We start from the raw sequence: 24,396 nt of genomic DNA on the forward strand, positions 1-24,396 counted from the left end.
TCGCCCAGCCCTACCACGGACGCGATTTGTCATTAGTTCATGCCGCCAGTTGAGTGCCACCAACGACATATAGTGTTTGTTTGTCGTATTTTTGAATTCATTATTTCATCAATCGAGCCTCACGCTAGTGTTGCAGACTCTAGAACCATATGAAATCCGCGTTCACGGAATCACGGACAGAATTGAGCAATAAAAATAAAATCGACTGTTAAAAAAAAATTATTTATTTTTTGAATGTTGTGGGACTTGTACAGCACTTTGTTCAACTTTGTCAGTGCTGTAAAGTTTAAACCTTTTTAAATCTTAGACAAACAAAACACTTTGCTTTCATGAAATATTGTAAGCCGTCATTTGAGGCTTTATAAAAGCAGCACAATGAACACTGTCTGTGCTGAGTCCGACCTCATCTTAAATAACAAACAGCATTGCTTGTTGTAATTAACAAAGAGAGGCAGAGTTGATTTTGCTAAATAAAATAAAAATATATTATTTTTAATAAAATTTTATTTTCATATTCGAACGAAGCTTCGAAGTATTTAAGACAGCCCTATTAACACATTGGTGACCGCTGGGATGCGTGATGCGTCTAATATAGTGGTTGAGGACCAGCTTTTGTAAACAGACCGGTGTCCTTTTGTACAGCTAAATCTATACTTTATAATATTGCTATCTGTCCATTCTCATTGTCAATTGAGTTCATAAACCGTCCCTTCAAAATGGCTTATGAAAAAAAAAATTCATCAATAGGTTGTCATTTTATAGCGCCGTGAATATAAGCATTATAGCGGATTTTGTCTCATATTTTCTGGAAGGCTAGTTATAGGGCTAATGTCTGCTAACGTTATATTCAACGGCATTTCTGTTTTACATATGCTAAAGAAATAACTCAAACTGCATATCATCGGGACTGTCCCAAAGCATGTATGCATCAAAGGGGGGGGGACATTGATTATTATTATTGATTACCAATAACAGTGGTCGTGTAACTAGCCACATACGCTGCTCGGCCGGTTGCGTATCATAGCAAGCTCTGATCCGGCTGTAATTTATGTGAAAAAGATCTTACCATGAGCCGGTGAGATACCCCGAGCATTTCCCCGTTATCGATCGGCATCTGGTAGATCGATATGTCCATTGGCTGGTGATAAATCCCCTTAATCCACGGTACAAGATGCTGGTTCAGAATCTGGGTACTAAAAATCTCCATTGAAAGGGGGGGGGGGGGAGAAAGTCATCCATTCACCCACAGGGCATACTGCAGTGGAGCGATGGCGCCCCTAAGAGGATCTGGCCGGTATTGCACATCCTCAAATTCACAGACTAGCCGGAAAACGCGTGGAATACATAATTTACAGTACCCAACGCTGAATCAATAAACGCGATCGATATTTGGAATGGCGATCAGGAATTGGAATAATCTTTTTTGATAACATCTGATCTGAGGTAAGCAATTTATTTTACCAGTCTTGGGATAATCGGATCTGTTTTGACCTATATATCAGCGTGTGCCCCGTGTGTTGATCAGGAAATGAGAGAATATATTTTTCTGATCGCTTCTATAGCGTGCATAAGTACACATATACTATCGATAATCTAGCATTTATTTGTAAACTATTCATAAATAGGCAGAAAAATGACAGGTTTTTGTGTATGCCAGAATATTCCAGTAAAGGGCGTTTATCACTGAATCTATATATTTTCCTGAAAAACTAGGGCTTTTCAAAATGCTATAAACGGAAATGAACTGATTAAAAAAAACAATCCGTCTCGACAATGTTGACTGCAAACAAGTCATTGATAAACGACGGGCAGATTAGACACATAGCCATAATTTAAGACAGAGATTATGCTTCACAGCGCTATCATTGAAGTGGGTGGTGGCATTCAACAGGGTTTTACCACGTTAACAAGTGGCAACCAAAGTGTTAAGGCTTGTCCGATTGTCCGGGACAAGTAAAAATAATGGTCGGACAAGGATACTACAGCTTTAACTTGTCAGAACGGACAAGTAATAATTTTTTTAAAGAAACCCCAAACTAATAGTAACGTTATTCCACTTGATCCGAAAGTGCCTGCATCGCATTGTCGCAATGTTATGAGTCACGTTTTTTTTCTTGCGTGTCAGTCATGCTTACCAATCAGAAGTGCTGTGCTCTCATTGCTCACCAATCAGAAGTAGCCCATGGTAGCTAGTAGGGCTGTCTTAAATACTTCGAAGCTTTGTTCGATGGCATGCGCTTCGAACATAAAATAAATAAATCGAAGTGTAAAGAAAAGTTAAAAAGAGAAAAGTAATATTTTTATACTTTTTTTTTTGTCTCAAATGCATCTCCCAAGGGAATATCCTTTGGAGTTGTACACGACGGTGACGCCACACAAAACATTAATAAGGCTATATGCCTATGCTGCTATGACTAATGTGTTGCCAAGTTGGCTAATTTAATTGTAATCATCTGCTTTTGTAGGTGCATTGTCTGATATAATTTATAAATTAAATATAATATAATTGTTTGCTTGATAGATGAAGGTTGCAACATAATTATGTCATGTCGTTGGCTGTGAGAGCAGCCCCACTGCACCCAGGCAGCACAGCCGAGTGAAACCTTGTTGGCTGCGTCACAGTCACGAAAGGGGCTACTTAATTAATTAATCCAATCCACTTTATTTATAGAGCACATTTAAAAACAACAGTTTACCAAGTGCTGTACAAGTCCCACAGCTAACGCTAGCTAACCCTGCTCACAGACAGAGAAAACGGCTGTGAGCTCCAATAGTGAGGAAAGGGGGGCGGGGGCTCGGGGGCTGAGCCAGTGTCTCACTCTCTCCCTCTCTACTGTACGTTCAATTAACGTTTAAAGGTCCCATGTTTTGCTATTCCTTTCACTATTTGGGCAATTTTAAACTTCCTGTGAGTCTATGGAACACATCTGTACATTTTCATCGTTTTGTATTTCTAATCAAGTACTCTAAGGGCCTGTGTCGACCGGGGACGTTTTATGAGTTGTCAGCTCCTTTCTGTCATTCATTTCTATGCTACAGGCGCGCTCCTTTTCCCAACGCCGCGCCTTGCGTTTTAGCGCTCTCGGCGGCAGCGTTTTTGGGCGGAGCGCTCCCAGCGCCTAAAGTTGAAACTAGTTCAACTTTTGGAGAGGAGCGCGCTCATCAGGGTAACTTTTTCCGACCGACCAATCAACATAGAGCAAGTGGGGGAGCCGCGGCAGTCGCGAGACTCAGGAAAACACTCTGAGCTTTTTTTCTTTTTGCTTTTCAAAGCGGTCCGCCTTGAAAAACTTCCGCTATGGACACAAGCCCTAAAGCAGCATTTTTCCACTTCAAGATTTCAAGCTGTTTTGGCCTGGGCTCTGCCCATAAGCGCTTTGAGTGACAGTCACCCACACAGCGTGATGCATGCAAGAGCGAGAACGAACGAGGGAGGATAGATAGCTCCGTGTGCGCTGTGTGAGCAGCTCCTCGCGATTGTGTGTAAAATGCAGGGGGAGAGCGAGAGGATAGATCGCTCCGTGCGCTGTGTGAGCGGCTCCTCGCGATTGTGTGTAAAATGCAGTTGGATAGAGGGAGGATAGATCGCTCCGTATGCGCTGTGTGAGCGGCTCCTCGCGATTGTCGGGGACAGGGAGACCGCTTCCGCATTATTCCCTCTGCTCCGTTGTTGAGCGAATTGTGGTCGGTGACTACAACCAGATCAGCACCTTGCTACGTAGGATAGCGAGTCAATTCTGAATGGCTTGGTTCAGTGGGGGAGGTTCTTGTCTGAGCTGAACTGAAGAAACGGGAGTAGCTAGAGATTTCACATCAAATCAGTGTTGGTACAACCCCACATTGCTAGAAAACAATGCTAAACACTGGAAAAGGCAATTTATAAGACGGGGCACCTTTAAGTAGAAAAACGTTGCACTATAAGAACGAACTGGATAGTTGATGATGATAACCATTTAACTTCATTAGCTCTCTAAAACCATTTAAGCCATTCTCCCTTTCTGTGTGTGTGTGTGTGTGTGTGCGTGTGTGCGCGCACGTCCCATATCGTCTTTGGAAAGACCAGATGACATCTGAGGAGTTTGATGGTATTTACTTAGGATGGTGGCCATTGGCCAGATAATGTTTATATTTAAATATACATAAGTATAATACATAATAGGGCGGCTACGTGGCGTAGTGGGCAAGGCACTCGCCACGAATGACGGAGACGCTGGGCTTGCCTGTTCGAGCCCAGCGCTCCACATTGCTTTCAGTTTAGCTGGTCGTTCATACTAATACACATTGGCCGTATTAGGGGGTGGGAAACTGATGGGTGGGGATCGGGCGTTGTGGACAGCGACTCCTACAGGTCGGTTGGTGCGCCTGCGCAGTATAATCAGGAAGTGTCGGGGGCAGCGTGAGCCTCCCACGCGTTACTCCTCGCCACTGAGAGATCGAGCTGCGCAGGTGAAAAGATGCGACTGCTGTTACCTCAAGTACCGGAGGGGACTTGTGCTATGTATGACTTAGTCCACATTGCAGCCGGCTTGTGGGAGGCAAGAAACAGCGTTCGTGACCGGGGAGGGTTGAATTGGATGATACGAAATTGGGATGGGAGAAAATATAGAAAATGGGAGAAAAAGTGGATAAAAAAAAAAGTATAATACATAATAAATGTATACATGATCATGCAACATAAAAAAAATTGTTGTAGGAACTTTTTGGGAGAGGGAGGTAGGGAGGGGTTTTAGATTGTGTGTTGTGAAGTTTAGACTTCAGAGAGAGAGTAAAGTACAGAAAAAAAGATACCGTTGGGTACCGGTATCGATTCCCAGGTAAAACGAAACATTTCCAGGCTCTGTGTCCCAAGCAGACCCACCACGTAGGCCAGATGCAAGCCGCATTTTACAATAAACCTCCGTTGGGCTGTTTTATCGCAAATTGAATCGCAATCGCAATATCTGTCCGAAAAATCGCAATTAGATATCTTTCCAAAATCGTGCAGCCCTAGCGTAGACCAGGGTTTAAGCGAGAGGGGAGATGAGGAAGATGAGCTGGTGCTGATGGGGAGTGAAGATGAGCTGGAGGACTGATCATACAGTATACTCCACACACAAGTTAGTTATTAAATCATAATAATTGTCCAAATCTCTGTATTTTAGGCCTTTATAGTACATTTCAGACAAGTAAGTTTAGCTTTCGGACAAGTAAAATATCTGAGCCACTTGGCTCAAAGTTAATGTCAAGCCCTGTATTTAATGTACAGTCGGACCTGTAGTAACTATATATTGCCAACCCTGCCTATGTGAAGAGGGGTATGACTGTTGGTGTCCTTCCACTGGTCCAGCAGCTATGTTCATATTCAGCTGTAGCTATATCTTGTGTTTTATTCATCGTATCATTTAATGTCAGACCTGTAGTGAGAACAGCAGGTCTATTACCTTAGCTTAGGCCAGTGCTTCTCAAACTTTTTCTGTCAGGCCCCCCTTTGGCGGACCAAAATATTTTGGGCCCTCGCCCCAACAAAATAGTCATGAAATGGGCCATGTTTAAATTTATTGAAATAACACCAATATCGTGACCTTTCAAATTGTGCAACCACTTTACAACTGTGCAATTGTGCAACAACATAACAATACAGTCCAATACACACTCAAAGACTGTGCTTTTAAAAAAATAGAGACATCTTGTAACATCAACTGTCTTGACGCTAGCGCCTCTGTGAATTTACAGTGCGTCCATTGCGCGTTTAGCGAGACCCCCTTGATGAGTGCCTGTAGCCCCCTCCTTTTCCCTGCCATGGCCTGCGCACCGTCAGAGCAAAAGCCCACACAGTTCTCCCATTTCAGTCCATGTTCTGTCAGGTAACTGTCAATCATTTTGAAGAGCTCATCAGCTGTCGCTCTGTTTTTGACATATTTGCAAAGCAGCAGATCTTCACTCAGTGACTGGGAATCAATTTACAAAGCGAACATAGGAAATAAGCAAACAGTCTTTATTGCTGTCAGTCTTTGACAAGGCAACACGCATGTCATCCTCAAGGCTCAACTTGGCCCTATATTTTGTTTTCAGAGCTGTCATGGATGAAAAGCCAGCTTCACACAGATACTGTATGTGGTGCTGAATGGTATCAACACACCTTAACTGCTGCATCATGAGATACTTGGTACTCAGCACCACACTCTGAAACTAGCTCTCCAGGTGGTATCAGATGAGATTTCAAAGAGTTCTTCAAAGAGTTTGGATGGAGATGTGTCAGGAAGCTTTGTCTCAATGTTGTCTGTAAAGGTTTTTTTTATCCAGAATAACTTGGTGATCCTTTTCTGTGTTTTATTAAATAATGATTTTCAGATTTTGAGAAATGGTATTTTCATGGAGAACAGTGCAGCTGCAACAGATAGCACTTTTTTTTTTAAATCTCAAGGCCCCCCTGTCATGCCTCTGTGCCCCCCCTGGGGGGCGCGCCCCCCACTTTGAGAAACACTGGCTTAGGCTATGGTTAGGCTTGTATAGATTCAAGGGCAAGGCCTACATTGTCATATTTTCAAATTGGTTGAACAGCTTTTGGAAATAATTTCAAATTCACTATCTCTCCTATTATTTGCTGTTTGAGTCAAAAGTTTGATTGTGGAGGTGTAAGCATTGAAGCCTAAATGCAGCAGTGGTAGCTAGCTAGTGCTATATCACTTGGAGGTTGTGTAGCCTAATTTAAATTGTGTTCCTTGAAATGTTTAGGCAGATGAAAGAGAAATTGACAAACATGGGCAACAACCAACTATCTGTATTGGCTGATATAGATAGGCCTAGGGCCTAAATACTAGTCTTTTTTTTGTATCGACCAAGATCTTTCATATCGGCAGCAGTGCATCCCTAATTAATATACATTGTAATAACCTACACTGTAACACGCAACACTTTGATGAAAATCTTTACTCAGCTGATAGAGCTGTACCCTTCTTGCTGTCTTGTCGTACAGAACTTGTAAGTCGCTTTGGATAAAAGAGTCAGCTAAATGACTAAATGTATACTGTATTATTTATACTTCCTTGTATATGTATTTATACTTCCTTGTATATGTATTTAAAAAAATCTTAAACGTCATTCAATTTGAAGTTGAGAATTTTGCACATTATAAACTGTGCATGCATTTTAAGAGGCACTAAATGGGGATCACTGCTTGCCTTGCATTTCTTTTTTAAGTTTGTAAAATTAAAAGAACCCAAACCCAGAACGGCGCGCTGTCTCTCCCTCCCCAGCCCAGTTTCAACCTCCTCTATGTGCACAACCTCCCCATCAACTGCGACAAGATCCTCCGCAACGGCGTGAAGCTCAGGCTTCGCCGCCTGTCGGACAACTGCGGCGGCAAGGTGCTGGGCGTGTCTCCGGGCGTGGCGGTCCTCCGCTTTAGCAGCCTGGAGGCGGCTGAGCGTGCCCAGCGGCGCATGGAGAACGAGGATGTGTTTGGCTATCGAATCTCCCTCTCCTTTTCCCCGCGGCCCAAAGACGACACGAGTCCCGAGCCCGAGTCGCTCCGTTCCCCGCCCCCACCTCAGACTCTGCCCCAGCCCTATCAGACCCAGGATCCTCCTCTGCTCCTCCCTCGCACCTCCCTGTCCTCTTTTCTACCCTTGGAGAAGCCTAGGTCCCCCAGGAAGCCACGGCGGGCAGCCCGCCTTTGTCGCACCTCCGGCCCTGTGCCTGAAAGGCCCTACAGCCCTCGGAGGGGCTGCAGTGGGTCTCCCGGTGGTATCCCAGCCCCAGGCGAGCCCCCTCAGGTCAGCAGCCTCAACGGTGCCTGCTTCCCTAACCCGCATTGCCCATTAACCCTGCCAAAGCTACCATGTACAGTAGCTTCTGCCCCTGCTTATTGTATGTGCTTCTAATCGCTGCTCTAACATACTACAGCTTGTAGCCTCTTGCCATTCTTCCCTTGTTTGCATAACCCCTGCATGTGCTAATAGCATGTTGCCTGTTAGTCTTTAGCAGTACCTCATTCCCTGTGCTTTGCTTAGCCCTTTTTGCTTTTTTGCTTTTATTCAGTGTCTCAATACATCAGCACACCTATACGTTTTGTGCTCCATCTCCCTCTGTTTTGTAACCTAATCTTGTGACTGCAGCCTGCCTCCATTTGTTTGTGCGACTTCAGCTATCCAGTTTCTTACGGGGAGGAAGTTGTCCTTTGTTGGCTGTAATGTCCTTGTTGTTTGCTCTCGTTATTTCTGCTTGTATGTTATGTTGCTTGCTCTCGTTATTTCTGCTTGTATGTTGCTTGTCTGTATCAAACAGAGCTGAAGGGGAGAGGGGACTGGAGTGTAATCCCATGAATCAATCAATCCCGTGATCAATCTGTTCACATTTACATAGTTCTTCATGTCATTCTTAGAACTTTCCCTCTTCAGCTTCAAACTCTTAATGTCATGTCCGTCCGTCCCCCCCTGTATGCTGTATGTGTCCTATTGACATGTGTTCTCTGCCTGTGCCTGGTCCAGGAGCAGGGCGGTGCGGAGGCCAAACTCAAGATGGGCTACCACCATCTGGAGAAAGGCCGCTCCCCCTCCTCCTCCCCACACAGTAATGGAGAGGCTGTTTCCCTGCAGCAGCCGCCCAGACCTGGCCTCGTTGGAGAGTCCATGTTCAGGAGGAGGTAAGCTGGGTGAATGATGTCTGTTCCTGGCTGTAATATGTACCGCTACGCTTTGCTCGCTTCATATCACAGCCAGGCAAATTAACATATAATGACATTTACTTTAGGTCTTCCGACGAGCGATGGTATGTCATTTTATTTTACTTACTGACAGGGCATTTACCAACACACTTCTCTCTCTCTTTCTAACATGCACAAACACACTACCCCCTCTCACTCTCTCTACACATAACATTCAACTTGCACACACACCTTCTCATAAGTATACATCATTATCCAGATATCTCTGTAGTACATAATATCTGTTATTCCAGATATATCTGTACTAGGGGTGTAACGGTACACGGAAGCCACGGTTCGGTACGTACCTCGGTTTTGGGGTCACGGTTCGGTACGATTTCGGTACACAGGAAAACAATATTTATGATTATTATATATTTATAATTGTTATTATTATATATAATAATTTATTAAGTTATACTTGCTTGCTGCGGTAGTCAGTCAGTGATAACAGTGTCATTCTGTGTTCAGGAATCCACTTGAGTAAATTAATTGCCTACTGCCCCCACCGTTTTATAGTTTCACTTTCACTTCTAGAGTAGATTTTACTTCACGTGACGCAGAGAAAGACTAGAGAAGAGATGCCATGTTACACAACAATGAGAGGATTTATCAATGTTTGGATTTAAACACCGTAGCAGCTCGACTGTAGAGGAGCTCAAAGGACCAGTCCAGATCAACAAAAGTACGTTTGCGTGTTTTTTTTTTCTTTTTTTTGTGTGGATCAGCTGGAAAGTAGCGCGGAGGTGTGTGTCTTTCCATAACATTATTAGGCGAACAAGAAAACGATGAAAATTTTCAGCCTATTGTATATGCTGTGTTACAACAAACATACTGTATCATTCATGGTTGGTTTTGTTTCAGTGACACCTGTAGGTAAGGGGAGGAGAGGAGGGGAGAAACAGCAGAGTGCGCGTTCATTTGTTCTGTCGGCTTGTTCATGCCTTTACAAGCTTCAACATTTTATTCATCTAAATGTGGCAATCCAAGCTTGATATGCAACGATAAATGAATGACCTTCTGTGTTAAGACTGTTAGTAAGCCAGTGTAAAGTAAAGATATTGAGCATACATTTGTAAAAATGTGCAACCCTAGTTTCACCTAGTGTCGTATGAGACGTATTCGTCGTATGGCTGGATGTACCGAGTCGTGACATCCATACTGTGAAGTCGCGGGACGGATACACATACCGTTACACCCCTAATCTGTACATATCTGTGATTCCAGATATCTCGTATCATGTTATGTATGTCAATGCTCCACTTGTTTTGTCTACTCTCCTTTTATACAATTCTACAGAGATCGGGTCTAGGGCCATTGCTGTAACCTAGATCTCTCCATGTTGCAACATGTCATTGTCAGTAAACTCTATCCTTAATCAAAAACTGTTGTCTGCCCCCTTGAATAATGACTGGTCAAATTACTCTGAAGCATTTTATATTACCTATACAGAAAATCCTGGTCACTTATTTGGCAAAAACCAAAGTTGTTGAAATGGTCCAACCGTTTGGACCATATTTCAACAGTCTTTCTGTTCACTGGGTGCTGCTATGATGAATTGACCTGGGAGTGAAAATGACCAATTTTTACATTCTAATAAAGACGTCTTCTGTCCTGTTATTTTGCTAGGAGAGAGTGTTCCGGCCCACGCAGTGCTGCAGAGTCTCCGCTGGAGCGAGTGGACAGGAGCTCCGGGGAGTTCCAGGTCAGCACGCCCTCAGCCTTCAGCAAGTTGAACCTCCACAGGAGCTTCAGCCCCCTGGTCCTCTCCCAGGGCTCCTGGTCCTCCAGGTGAGACACTGAAGGAAGATGTGTTCATTTCCGAGGCTCATCATGGAAGCCTCATCTCACCCAACACTCATCGTAGAAGCCTCATCTCACCCAACACTCATCATAGAAGCCTCATCTCACCCAACACTCATCGTAGAAGCCTCATCTCACCCAACGCTCATCGTAGAAGCCTCCTCTCGTATTCTTCTTGAGGCTCGTATTCTTTTTTCCCCCGGGCTGCGCACCGGACGTTGTAAAAATTGGCTGGGGGTTGCATTATAAATGAAAATATCATATCTCGCCCAACACTCATCATAGAAGCCTCATCTCACCCAACACTCATCATAGAAGCCTCATCTCACCCAACACTCATCATAGAAGCCTCATCTCACCCAACACTCATCATAGAAGCCTCATCTCACCCAACACTCATCATAGAAGCCTCATCTCACCCAACACTCATAGAAGCCTCATCTCACACAACACTCATCATAGAAGCCTCATCGCACACAACACTCATCATAGAAGCCTCATCTCACCCAACACTCATCATAGAAGCAGAGGGTTCACTGCCACACGAAGGGTTAACCATTTCACTACCACACTACAGAAGGTTAACCCTTTCACTGCCACAAGACACTACAGACGGTTAACCCTTTCACTACCACACTACCAAATGGTTAACCCTTTCACGGTGACTATACAGAAGGTTAACCCTTTCACTGCCACGCGACAAAGGGTTAACCCTTTCACTACCACACTACAGAAGGTTAATCCTTTCACTACCAAATGGTTAACCCTTTCACTGCGACAATACAGAAGGTTAACCCTTTCACTGCCACACGACAAAGGGTTACCCCTTTCACTACCACACTACAGAATGTTACCCCTTTAAGATCAACTGGCCAAAATCTGCTTTTCTTCCACTTAATGAGCCTGCGAAGGCTACCATCTTACCGGCAAACATGCTTATGGTGGAGCACTTTAAATGTCTCTGGATTGAAATATTCCCCACTATTGGCCAGACGGTAAAGTATAATTACTCCAGCTTGGGTGACAGGATTACGAATGACTTTAACAGATGGTCCAAATTAAAAAATTCATTACAGGCCCGTGCATCAATAATTAAAATGAATATTTTACCCAGAATTAACTTTATCAGCTCCATGCTCCCGTTACCTCCTCCTGTTGGTTACTGGCAGAAATTTCACTCTGCCTCGTATAAATTTGTTTGGAACAATAAACGCCCGCGCTTGAAGAGATCAACTGCCCAAAGGAGTAAACTCGATGGGGGCTTAGCATTTCCAGACTTTAAATATTATTTTCAGGCTTTCTCTCTGAGACCTTTGATCACTTGGTTTGATGCTCAAGCAGCTGTATCTTGGCGACCATTGGAGGAGAAGTTGGTGTCCCCATATAGACTTCAGGATATTGTGTATACCAACATATCAATTAAACAATGTAAATTAAGATTTGGCCCTTTAATCACACATGTGATCCAAACTTGGCGCGACACTCAGAAAGTGGGTACAAACCGCCATCAATGGCACACGCATTCCCCTCTATTTAATAACAATCTTCTCAATCTTCTCCAACCGATTAGGTATCCTAGATGGGAAAAGAAAGGCATCCACACATTGGGGGATATCTTTGATAACTCTGGCCTCCGATCTTTCCAGGATATATCCAACGGATATGATCTCCCCGGAACCTCCTTTTTCTTTTATTTACAAATAAGAGCAGCTCTGAAGGCTCATGGCGTGCCATGGGATGCTCCACTAGTGCATCACCGCTTTCACAAGTTATTTTATGACAAGGAGACATGGAGAGGCTTTGTCTCTGACTTTTATCGCCATTTACTCATGACCTCGTATAAAGAGCTCCCCCTGGATACGATTTGGAGAAAGGATGTTCCGGAGTTGGATGTAGATTTTGATTGGGATGCAGTCTGGGAAAATGTTCGGTTATCCTCACACAACCCAGATCACCAACAGATTCATCTACATTTTATTCACAGGACTTATTTAACCCCTAGACGATTGAATTCAATGGGTCTCAGACCTGACTCTCTATGTACCTTGTGTCCAAATGGCGCCACAGGTACATTTATGCATATGTACTGGGAATGCCCTCCTGTTGTGATTTTTTGGGGAAATGTTACATATCAGCTCTCAGACATTTTCTCTCTAACCATACCTGCATCTCCTTCTGTATTATTACTGAATGATCTCTCTAAATTACCGACCTCTATACAGGTGTGAGAACCTCATTTTGGCCGGCCTCACAGCCGCAAAAAAATTGATTGCCTCACGTTGGTTTCATCCAGATAGACTCTGTCCAAAGGTATGGTTTCTCACCTACCTTGACGTGATCTATTTGGAGATATCCACGGCACGTGTTATAGGGGTTAGGGAATCTGATATCGTAATTTGGTTGGCTACAGTGGCAAAGTTGAGGGAACGCATATAAGTTTGGAAATGTTTGTTTTGATTCTTGTTTTTTTTTGCTGAGTGATGTATTGTGATGTATTGTGAGTGTGACTCATGTTGAGGTCCTGGGGTGAGCGGGGGGAGGGGGGGAGAGAACGAGCGAGTGTCCATGTTAGGATGATCACTGTACAGTTGTATCAGTTGTTGTCTTGTCATGTGGTGTTGAGTTACTGTCTTGGGAAGTCTTTTTATGTATTGTTGTTGTTGTATTGTGATATGTTTTGTTTCATGTTGGAAAAAAGAAAAGAGAAATATTTGATCCAAAAAAAAAAAAAAAGTTAACCCTTTCACTACCACACTACAGAAGGTTAACCCTTTCACTGCAACAATACAGAAGGTAAAACCTTTCACACTACAGAAGGTTAACCCTTTCACTACCACACTACAGACTGTTAACCATCTGTAGTGTGGTAGTGAAAGGTTAACCTTCTGTAGTGTTGGTAGTGAAAGGGTTCATTAAGATGGTGAGAGTACAGAGCAAGCGACAAACGATCCATCATCTAATACAGTCATCATCACTGACTGACTGTGCAAATTTTACAATCGGAACAGAACGTTTCCTCTTAATCTTGATATTTTCTAGTGACGAGAGTAAACACTAATCAGTTGTACGTCCGTAGGATATCAATTGTAATGAAATGGACTGTCTTGTACTGATGGCTCATGAGTCATGACACAACAAATGTACACTAAACAAGTCGATGTTCTTCAGATAGCACATAGTATATTATGCACCCAGCGGATAGTGGGGCGTAGAAATGTACTTAAAAATAAGTAAAATAATAGCAAGGGTAAAATGAGCAGACAAAAAAAACATTTTTAACATCCCAACAGGCCACTTTGTTTATGGTTTGATTCAGTTTTAGCAGAATAGAAAAGACATGAATGATGAAATGAGCACATAAACTGCAGACATACTATAAATCAGTTTTTTACAGTGCAATAAAATACTTCTGGATTACTGTTTAACAGTTCAAAGTCGTCTTTACCTTCTGTTTGGTATCCACAGTCTTCCCTCTTGTTTGATACCCACTTTGACCCTTCGAACCTCTCACTCAGGGCAAACCTCCCTCTCGGGTCACAGTTCCCTCTCTCAGGGCGCAGTTCTAGGCCTGGGTCTTACAAAAATGTTTAAGCCTGACAGTCTTTCATGCTTGATACCCACACAGTTTAATACCTGACAGTTTCGAACCTGTATTAAAAAGCAAGTAAAATAGTGCAGTGGAATAAAATAGTAGAATTGAATAGACAGTACAATTTTGAATAATAAAATAAAGTAATAAGATAATAAAACTGAGGGAATAAAAATAATAAAGACTTGGTCTGTAAAGCCTTCCACATTTCCTGCTCACGTCACAGTCCCAAAACGTCCTGCCTATCTGTGGGAAAACATTAATTGACTAGTACGGATGTCCAGCCTCGGATATATACAATAAAAGGGAATAAAAACACGGGGAATAAAACTTAGAGAAATAGTGCAATGTCAATCACAGAGAAATATAATCACAGAGCAGTATAATAGTGTAAAGTCAGTCAAATGCTTTGGTAAAGAGATTTTAAGCTCCCTTTTTTAAAAATGTCTAACGTATTGGCTTCCCTAATATTGTTGGGGTAATGTGTTCCACACTTTTGGGGCGTAGTCCATGGTACAACTACCCATGTAACTACTGTTCCATGTTTGTTTTCTTACCCTCCTCTTCCCGCAACCAAGGAGCGTGTCGCCCTGCCTGTCCAGCCGCTCCTCGCCCCTGCTGGCTCCCTCCCGGAGCCCCTGTCCCGACGCTCCCGCCGAGCCCTTCTCAGACGGGGCCGACATCCAGGTGGGCAATCTGGACTACAGGATGTCCCGGAAGGAGCTGCAGCAGACGCTGCACGACATCTTCTCCCGACACGGCAGGGTGGGTTCTAGAACTTCTAGTACTGCATCAACAAGTTAACTGTATGTAGTATGTTGGTTTGGTTTAGTGGACTAGACCAGGAGACATCACACACAGTGGACTAGACCAGGAGACATCACACACAGTGGACTAGACCAGGAGACATCACACAGTGGACTAGACCAGGAGACATCACACACAGTGGACTAGACCAGGAGACATCACACACAGTGGACTAGACCAGGAGACATCAGACACAGTGGACTAGACCAGGAGACATCAGACGCAGTGGACTAGACCAGGGGACATCACACACAGTGGACTAGACCAGGGGACATCACACACAGTGGACTAGACCAGGAGACATCACACACAGTGGACTAGACCAGGGGACATCACACACAGTGGACTAGACCAGGGGACATCACACACAGTGGACTAGACCAGGGGACATCAGACACAGTGGACTAGACCAGGGGACATCAGACACAGTGGACTAGACCAGGGGACATCAGACGCAGTGGACTAGACCAGGGGACATCAGACACAGTGGACTAGACCAGGGGACATCAGACGCAGTGGACTAGACCAGGGGACATCACACACAGTGGACTAGACCAGGAGACATCACACACAGTGGACTAGACCAGGAGGATCACACACAGTGGACTAGACCAGGGGACATCAGACGCAGTGGACTAGACCAGGAGACATCACACACAGTGGACTAGACCAGGAGGATCACACACAGTGGACTAGACCAGGGGACATCAGACGCAGTGGACTAGACCAGGGGACATCACACACAGTGGACTAGACCAGGAGACATCACACACAGTGGACTAGACCAGGGGACATCAGACACAGTGGACTAGACCAGGGGACATCAGACGCAGTGGACTAGACCAGGGGACATCAGACACAGTGGACTAGACCAGGGGACATCAGACGCAGTGGACTAGACCAGGGGACATCACACACAGTGGACTAGACCATGGGGATCACACACAGTGGACTAGACCAGGGGACATCAGACGCAGTGGACTAGACCAGGGGACATCACACACAGGGGACTAGACCAGGAGACATCACACACAGTGGACTAGACCAGGAGACATCACACACAGTGGACTAGACCAGGAGACATCACACACAGTGGACTAGACCAGGGGACATCACACACAGTGGACTAGACCAGGAGACATCACACACAGTGGACTAGACCAGGAGACATCACACACAGTGGACTAGACCAGGAGGATCACACACAGTGGACTAGACCAGGGGACATCACACACAGTGGACTAGACCAGGAGACATCACACACAGTGGACTAGACCAGGAGACATCACACACAGACACAGTGGACTAGACCAGGAGACATCACACACAGACACAGTGGACTAGACCAGGAGACATCACACACAGTGGACTAGACCAGGAGACATCACACACAGGGGACTAGACCAGGAGACGACAGACACAGTGGACTAGACCAGGAGACATCACACACAGTGGACTAGACCAGGAGACATCACACACAGGGGACTAGACCAGGAGACGACAGACACAGTGGACTAGACCAGGAGACATCACACACAGTGGACTAGACCAGGAGACATCACACACAGTGGACTAGACCAGGAGACATCACACACAGTGGACTAGACCAGGAGACATCACACACAGTGGACTAGACCAGGAGACATCACACACAGTGGACTAGACCAGGAGACATCACACACAGTGGACTAGACCAGGAGACATCAGACACAGTGGACTAGACCAGGAGACATCAGACACAGTGGACTAGACCAGGGGACATCAGACACAGTGGACTAGACCAGGAGACATCACACACGGTGGACTAGACCAGGAGACATCACACACAGTGGACTAGACCAGGAGACATCACACACAGTGGACTAGACCAGGAGGATCACACACAGTGGACTAGACCAGGAGGATCACACACAGTGGACTAGACCAGGAGGATCACATGGCATCAGACACAGTGGAGGACATGTTAAATACAGTTTCCATAGCTCTCAGGTGGTGAGAGCAGGCAACTGCACCTCCTCATCCATCACGCTCAACATAGGGGCCCCCCAGGGCTGTGTTCTGAGCCCCCTCCTCTACTCCCTGTACACACATGACTGCGTGGCACAGCGGAACAACAACACAATCATCAAATTTGCTGATGACACAGTAGTGGTGGGCCTGATCTCTGCCAACGACGAGAGGGCCTACCTGGAAGAGGTAGAGAACCTGTCACAGTGGTGTCAGGAGAACTGCCTCTCCCTGAACGTCAGCAAAACAAAAGAGGAGATTGTGGACTTCAGGAGGTCGGGGGTCAAGGACTACAGCCCCCTCAGCATCGACGGGGCACCGGTTGAGAGAGTGAACAGTTTCAAGTACCTCGGAGCCCACATATCCGAGGACTTGACATGGACCACACACATTGACAGTGTTGTGAAGAAGGCACGACAACGCCTCTACTTCCTCAGGCGCCTAAGGAAGTTCCAAGTCAGTCAGAAGATCCTTAGGAACTTCTACTTATGTACAATAGAGAGCATCCTGACTGGTAACATCACCTCCTGGTTTGGGAATAGCACTGCACAAGACCGTAGCAGACTACAAAGAGTGACACGTTCAGCCGAACGCACAATTGGAGGGGGGCTTCCCACCCTCCAGAACATTTATAACAAGCGGTGCAGGGGGAAGGCTAAGAGAATCATCAAGGACTCCAGCCACCCGAACAACTGCCTCTTTGAACTGCTGCGGTCAGGCAAGCGATACCGGAGTCTTAAGGCGAGCACAGAAGGACTCAGAAGAAGCTTCTATCCCCAGGCCATCAGGCTGCTAAACGAACAATAAACACTATGCAACAACCATCAAATGCACACAGCACACACACCCACACGCACGCACACACTCACTTAAACAAACAACACACTGCAGCACCCACTCTCCACACTTTAGATCACACAAACACACTTTATATTTATTGATAAAGGATTTGCACTACAACTCGTACACCTACTGTAAATTGCACCTCATCCCATTTCTGCCTTGCACTATATAGTATTGTATATTAGTACACTGCATAGTATATTGTATATTATATGGTAACTCAGTTACGTCTATTCTGCATCGAACATTGTACATATGTCTATACTGAACACTGACCTCATTTTTTTTACTTCTAATTTACATGCTATACTATGTTATTTTATTTCATACTTATCTTGTCTTGCACACTCTCTGGAGCGTAACAGTAAGAAGCATTTTGTATAAAAGTATTCTGTACTTCTGTATGACAACTATTAAAGAAACTTGAAACTTGAACTTCTCACTAAGGTGTATGGTGTGTTTGGTCCAGGCTAAGGGTGTGGACCTGAGCCCCCACACGGACTACCAGCTGAAGGCCACGGTCCAGATGTTTTCTCTGCAGCAGGCCATCAGCGCCGTCAGCGGCCTCCACCGCTACAAGATAGGCAGCAAGCGCATCCATGTCTCTCTCATCACTGGGAGCAGCAACAAGCTCCTTGCCATGCTCAGGTACATGCGATACACAAATAAATAAGCCTATTTTAACATGTATTTCAGGACATTTGGAGATTTGGTGTTTTTGACCGTTGTGACTTAATAGTACAATGTCCTTATTTGGAGTTGGTCAGCGGTTCGTTCTGGTTGGATTGTGATGGTGAATTTCTGCTCTTGTCACCATGTAGCTCAGAGATCATCAGTATTCTTCAGGATGCTCCTGCCAACTGCCTTCCCTTCTTCAAGTTCACTGAGATCTATGAAAAGAAGTAAGTAATGACTACATCCCAAGCTATAAGTATATCGGCATATAGAAGTCAGTTTTTTCCTTTGATGCCTCTAATGTCCGTCAACTCTCTAAAATTGGAGGTTCTCCCTTCCCTTGGTATGTTTAAACGTATGATTTCAGACCGTTGTGTGACTACCTGTAACTGTTTTAGCTGATCTTTTTTTAATTCTTTTAAAAGTAAAAAATCTTTACTCTGGTGTTTAATTTTCTGTGAATATTGTTTGTATTATGTACTGTTTACATTTTGTACAATCGTCGTTTCTGTAAATGAGGGAAACCTCAGAAGCTTACGATTTTAAATAAAGGTTGAAATTAAATGAAAATATATCCGTCGGGGTTTCCACTAGGGGAAAACCCTAATATCGGTTATCAGAAATCTAAGCTCTTGAATATCAAAATTTATATCTGAGCCAAAAGTATCTTGCAGTATAGCTCTAATCTCTCCCCCTCCCCTTTTGATTGATTGAAAAATGTTATTAACAGATTCCAGAATGGGTACAGTACAGCTCAATACACACAATTGTTAAGGCGATGCAGACCAGAGAGAGACTTTCGTCTTGTTTACATCAGGGTCCCCCATTTTCAATTCATCATAACATATATGACATACAGATTTTACATACAGACATTGGAGGAGGTTGGTAGGTAGGAGGTTGGTAGATGGGGTGGAGGGGGGCTTGGGTAGGTGGGGTGATGGGGGGGGGACTGTACATTGGATTATCGACGTAACCTTACTTGGTCCCAAGAAGAGGGTCACGTGTATTATTGGGTTTAATAGGACATTTACTGTACATTGGAGGGGGTTGGGTTAGGACATTTACAGGGGCCAGTTTCGAATTGCAGTCTCTCGTAGGTGCTCTTTGAGAGTGGTTTTGAAAGTGGGTAGTGATTTACATTCCTTTACAGCTGTGGGTAGGGCGTTCCACATTGATGTGGCATAATTGCGAAAGTGTTTAGTCCCTTGTTTGAGCCGAATCTGGGTTTAACATGATTTGTGGAGCTCCCTCTGGTGTTGTGGTCGTGGTATTCACTGACCTTTGGGAAGTATTTTGACATGTACATGGGTACCTTGGTCGTGTAGTGTATCTTGTAGACCATGCCCATTGCAAGTTGCTGTACTCTGTTGTCTACTCTAAGCCATCCTAGGTTGTCAAAATGGGCAGGGGTGAGGTGGGTTCTAGGAGTAAGGTCAAGCAGTAGTCTGACCAGTTTGTTTTGTGATGCTTGTAATTTTGTTTTTAGCGCCTTTGAGGTGATTTGGTACCATGAGGTGCAAGCATAGTCATAGTACCCTTGAATGAGTGCTCCTGCCAGAGTCTTCAGGGTATTCTTGTTTACCAGAGAGGAGATCCGGTACAAGAATCTAGTTCGTTGGTTGACTTTTTTGATTACATTGGATGCCATTTTGTCATAGGAAAGATTTGCCTTTAGTGTAATGATGGTTTATCAGCGAGCCATGTGCAGATGTTTTCCTAGTTCAGAGCTGAGTTTTTTTTTTGGCCTGTGGGTGACAGTTGTTCAGGAGGTAGAGAAGTCATAATCGGAGGGTTCCCGGTTTGATTCCCACTCCTCCCAGGCAGCGTATTGAAGTGTCCTTGAGAAAGACACTTGACCCCGTAATTGCTCCCGATGAGCTGGTTGGCACCTTACATGGTTGTGTCTGTGAATGGGTGAATGTGAGGAGGAAAAATTGTAAAGTGCTTTGTGTATTCCCAATTTGTGTAAGACAAAATCTTACCTTAGCTTAAAGGGGCACGTCACCAAAAAACAATGCAGATTTATTTTTCACATAATCTCACACACATCCAAAAACTCTAAACTGTTTTGCACACATTCATTTAGTTTGACATTTATTGACAGTAAATTATGGTCATTGGGGACATTGAATCCTTGTGCTGTGTGGCTATATCACCCCCCGCACTTTTACCCACAGGTATTCCCGTAAGCTGGTGCTGGGGGATCTATACAAGTTACCGGAGGTGGTGGCGGTCCGGGAGCAGGGCGGCTCCAGGCTGGTGTGCCTGCTGCCCAGCAGCCAGACCCGACAGAGCCCGCTGGGGTCGTCCCAGTCCCAGGATGGCGGCTCCTCAGCCAGCGGCAGCCCGGTGGTGTTTGAAGAGCTGGAGTATCACGAGCCTGTCTGTCAACACCACTACACACAGCAGAACTTCAGGTACACAATACATAACGGACAGATATCCGTCAGACAGATAACAGACAGATATCCGTCCCTCAGATCTAACTTACTGTTCTCATCTCTACTCTTTGGCTCTTCTACATCTGCAGCGAGGCTGACTTTGACCCAGACTCCTATAAAATCCCCTTTGTGGTGATCTCTCTGAAGGCACTGGCTGCTCAGGTCCACAGTCTACTACAGTCACACGAAGGCACTCTCCCTCTGCTTAGGTAACCATTGTTAGAAAATGTACTTGTGGCTCTTCGCTATAGGCAGAACTTACTTCTACCTCGTAACTTGTGGCTCTTCACTATAAGCAAAACTTCTACTTCAGAAATAAATGGTTTTTTTTGTCAATGTGATGATTTTTGTCTCAGTTTCCCAGAGTGCTATGCAGCAGAGTTCAGCCGGCTTCAGCTGGGTGAGGAGGAGACGATGGAGGGAGGAGTTCCCCTGGAGCACCTGATCACCTGCATCCCCGGCATCACCATCGTCACGGCCCAGAACGGCTTCAAAATCATCAAGTGGATCCACAACAAGCCACCTGCACCCAATGCAGGTAGCAACACTAAACCACCAGCACCCAATGCAGGTAGCAACACTAAACCACCAGCACCCAATGCAGGTAGCAACACTAAAACACCAGCACCAAATGCAGGTAGCAACACTAAAACACCAGCACCCAATGCAGGTAGCAACACTAAACCACCAGCACCCAATGCAGGTAGCAACACTAAACCACCAGCACCCAATGCAGGTAGCAACACTAAACCACCAGCACCCAATGCAGGTAGCAACACTAAAACACCAGCACCCAATGCAGGTAGCAACACGGTGGTGTAGTGGTTAACACTGTCGCCTCACAGCAAGAAGGTCCAGGGTTCGATTCCCGCTTGGGGACCAGGTTTCCATGATGCCAGGTACCCAGGTGGGATATCTCTCAGGCCTTTCTGTGTGGAGTTTGCATGTTCTCCCCGTGCTCGCAAGGGTTTCCCCCGCGATAAGATAAACCCAATGGAAAAACATGCACAACAACAGATCGCCAACGCTGTGGCGTCCTTGACGAAGACGGACAGGAGCACTTGGATTGGTCCCCTGGCGCGGCTCACGTTGACGCCTGTCTGCTCCCGGCTGCCCTTGGGGGGAAGGACGACGGGATGGGTTAATCGCAGAAACGAATCGCATCAGCGATCCTACAGACAATGCATGCGTGTGTGTTCCGGTGTGTGTGTGTGTTGTGGATAATAGCCAATGCCAATTAAAGACCTCTGAGCAGGTCCTGCATTATTATTATAACACTAAACCACCAGCACCCAATGCAGGTAGCAACACTAAACCACCAGCACCCAATGCAGGTAGCAACACTAAAACACCAGCACCCAATGCAGATAGCAAGTGCAACACTAAACCACCAGCACCCAATGCAGGTGGAAACACCAAGCTACCAGCACCCAATGTAGGTAGCAACACTAAGCTACCAGCAGCACCCAATGTAGGTAGAAACACTAAACCACCAGCACCCTTGACGGCTCCCAATACAGCCTTGAAGAATCTGCAAAGACATTGATTTGACTCTTTGAGCTCATGTATTTCTTAAATGGGCACTTTTACATTTCTAGTGTTTTTGGATGTGTGAGATTATGTGCAAAATAAATAGTTGAATGAAAAGTGCCCCTTTAAGCCCTCATTACACTGTTAGATTTGGGGTTCCAACCTTATCAACCAGTCGATCTGGCCTTCTGTGAAGTCTGCATTGTTTGTTATTTGCTGCTTGATGGCAATCTTACTGGCTGTCACCCCGTTGATACATCCGTAATCAGAAGAATTAACACTGTAAACGTGATCTCTTTCCTTGATGGTTATGTTTATTTTCATAAACAGACTCGTACAAGATGTAACAAATGTTTAAGTCTTTGAAAGGTGAAGAAACTAAATTAATAGGTCACAACCATCAAGAGAGATAGACTTCTGTCCTGTTATCTGTTCTGTTAGCCTGTAGCTAGCTCTGTCCTCGTGGCTGCTCCTCCTCCAGCCTCGTAGGAGGGTGGGGGGGATCTCTGCTGTCTTGCTGTTGACGCTTGTCTGCCTCGAACCCGGAAGAACCCACAGCTTAAAGTATCAAAGTCTCTATCTCTCGCGATGTCGATCTCTTTCTCTCTCTCTGCTGTCTCGTTACTAAGCGACTGCGGCCGCTTTTCCTCTGACCCAATACAGACATTGCTACGGGCTAGCTATCTTTGTTGATGTTAAAGCCTCTGCGGATGACCTCGGTGCACCTTATCGCTCCCACAGGGCCTGTGCCTCGTACAATCTCTTAAGTTCAACACGCACAAACCCAGAGTAGATGTCTGTCTCAGCGTTTTCAGTTTAACACTGTTTAAACGGATATCTATAGTTTGTTATAACCAAAAATTAAAACCATTGATTTCATCAACTGGTAGAGTTAATCATGATCAATTTCAACAAATCAAATGTATTTGTAATGTCCCCATGGGCCGGACACGTCTTCTTTAAACAAGTCAAGAAGAAACATCACAATAAATCAAGAACAAAACAAAAACGCCATAAAGTCCATTTTTTAAATAAAGGCAACACTCCCAGACATAGCCCACACGAAGGTAAGGAAAAACTCACTAAAACCTAGCTGTAACTGAGGGGTACAATTCCCTGACTGTATTGATAAGTATGGTATCATTAAACCACTACCGATTATGTACTTTAACTACTGGCCACACAGTACATGATATAGATATGATGAACACTTTCCCACCATGAAACCAAGTCCACACAAATGTATAAATCGAATATTTTATATAGCAAAGGGTATATACAACGTTCACTTAATGACATTTATGATTTGAATGCACTTGTAAGGCAAATGAGTATTCGTAGGCAAATCAACATTGAATGTCCAATCTCTGGTTACGCAGGAAGCAAGTATACAACCTGGTTCTTTAGGGAACTATAGCGATGGTACTTAAATGATTATAGCTGGATACACTAAAAGGGGGTCCCGCTGGTTGTAAGTCAGTAGGGGGGGGGGGTTAGGAGAGCCGCTGGCGATATCCCATCTGGCCAACGATTTCTTGGGAGAATTCAGAGTGCTGAACACGGTGCCCACAGAACCTTGGTCCACAGATGAATACCGTTGGGCTCTCTTGTAGACGGTAGCTGCCGGTCCACAACGAAGAGACGTGAGGCGACCTCACTCGGGGTAGAGCGCCGTCTCACCTGGACTCCTCTCGGGGGGGTAGTTCCAACACTCACCAGTGTTGGCTGTTATCCATGGCATAAATCAAAGCACCCAAAGCAAGTAGATAATCCAAGCCGTGTAGGGCTCGCCGTCGTCCGGGTAAGGTAATCCAATGTGCAGGTCCACTCGTCCTGGCCCAGAACTCCTCGGATGAAAGCACCACACGTGGTCTGCCCAGCCTGGTTAAGACTCTAGATAACGCGAGGAAACGATGGGGGTACTGCTCACTTTATAACTCTAACCGAACGATGCACCATACATAATAGACTATTATTAACTTAATAGAAATACGTCCCACTCGACGGTATAGTGC

General features: G+C 45.0%; 1 protein-coding gene across 3 annotated transcripts in view; it reads left to right on the top strand.

The window, feature by feature from the left end:
* Positions 1 to 24,396, top strand: part of marf1 (meiosis regulator and mRNA stability factor 1) — a 55,630-nt gene that overhangs the window by 13,200 nt on the left and 18,034 nt on the right. For all 3 annotated transcript variants that reach the window (XM_084318040.1, XM_084318042.1, XM_084318041.1), the window contains exons 8-16: positions 7,236 to 7,754; positions 8,469 to 8,623; positions 10,313 to 10,474; positions 14,654 to 14,840; positions 18,202 to 18,380; positions 18,554 to 18,634; positions 20,588 to 20,827; positions 20,941 to 21,060; positions 21,208 to 21,389. In XM_084318040.1, the coding sequence (XP_084174166.1) occupies positions 7,236 to 7,754; positions 8,469 to 8,623; positions 10,313 to 10,474; positions 14,654 to 14,840; positions 18,202 to 18,380; positions 18,554 to 18,634; positions 20,588 to 20,827; positions 20,941 to 21,060; positions 21,208 to 21,389 (1,825 nt within the window). The remainder of the gene's footprint in view (positions 1 to 7,235; positions 7,755 to 8,468; positions 8,624 to 10,312; positions 10,475 to 14,653; positions 14,841 to 18,201; positions 18,381 to 18,553; positions 18,635 to 20,587; positions 20,828 to 20,940; positions 21,061 to 21,207; positions 21,390 to 24,396) is intronic.

Source organism: Notolepis coatsorum (genome assembly GCF_963971535.1).
Source record: "Notolepis coatsorum genome assembly, chromosome: 7".
Lineage (NCBI taxonomy): Eukaryota > Metazoa > Chordata > Actinopteri > Aulopiformes > Paralepididae > Notolepis > Notolepis coatsorum.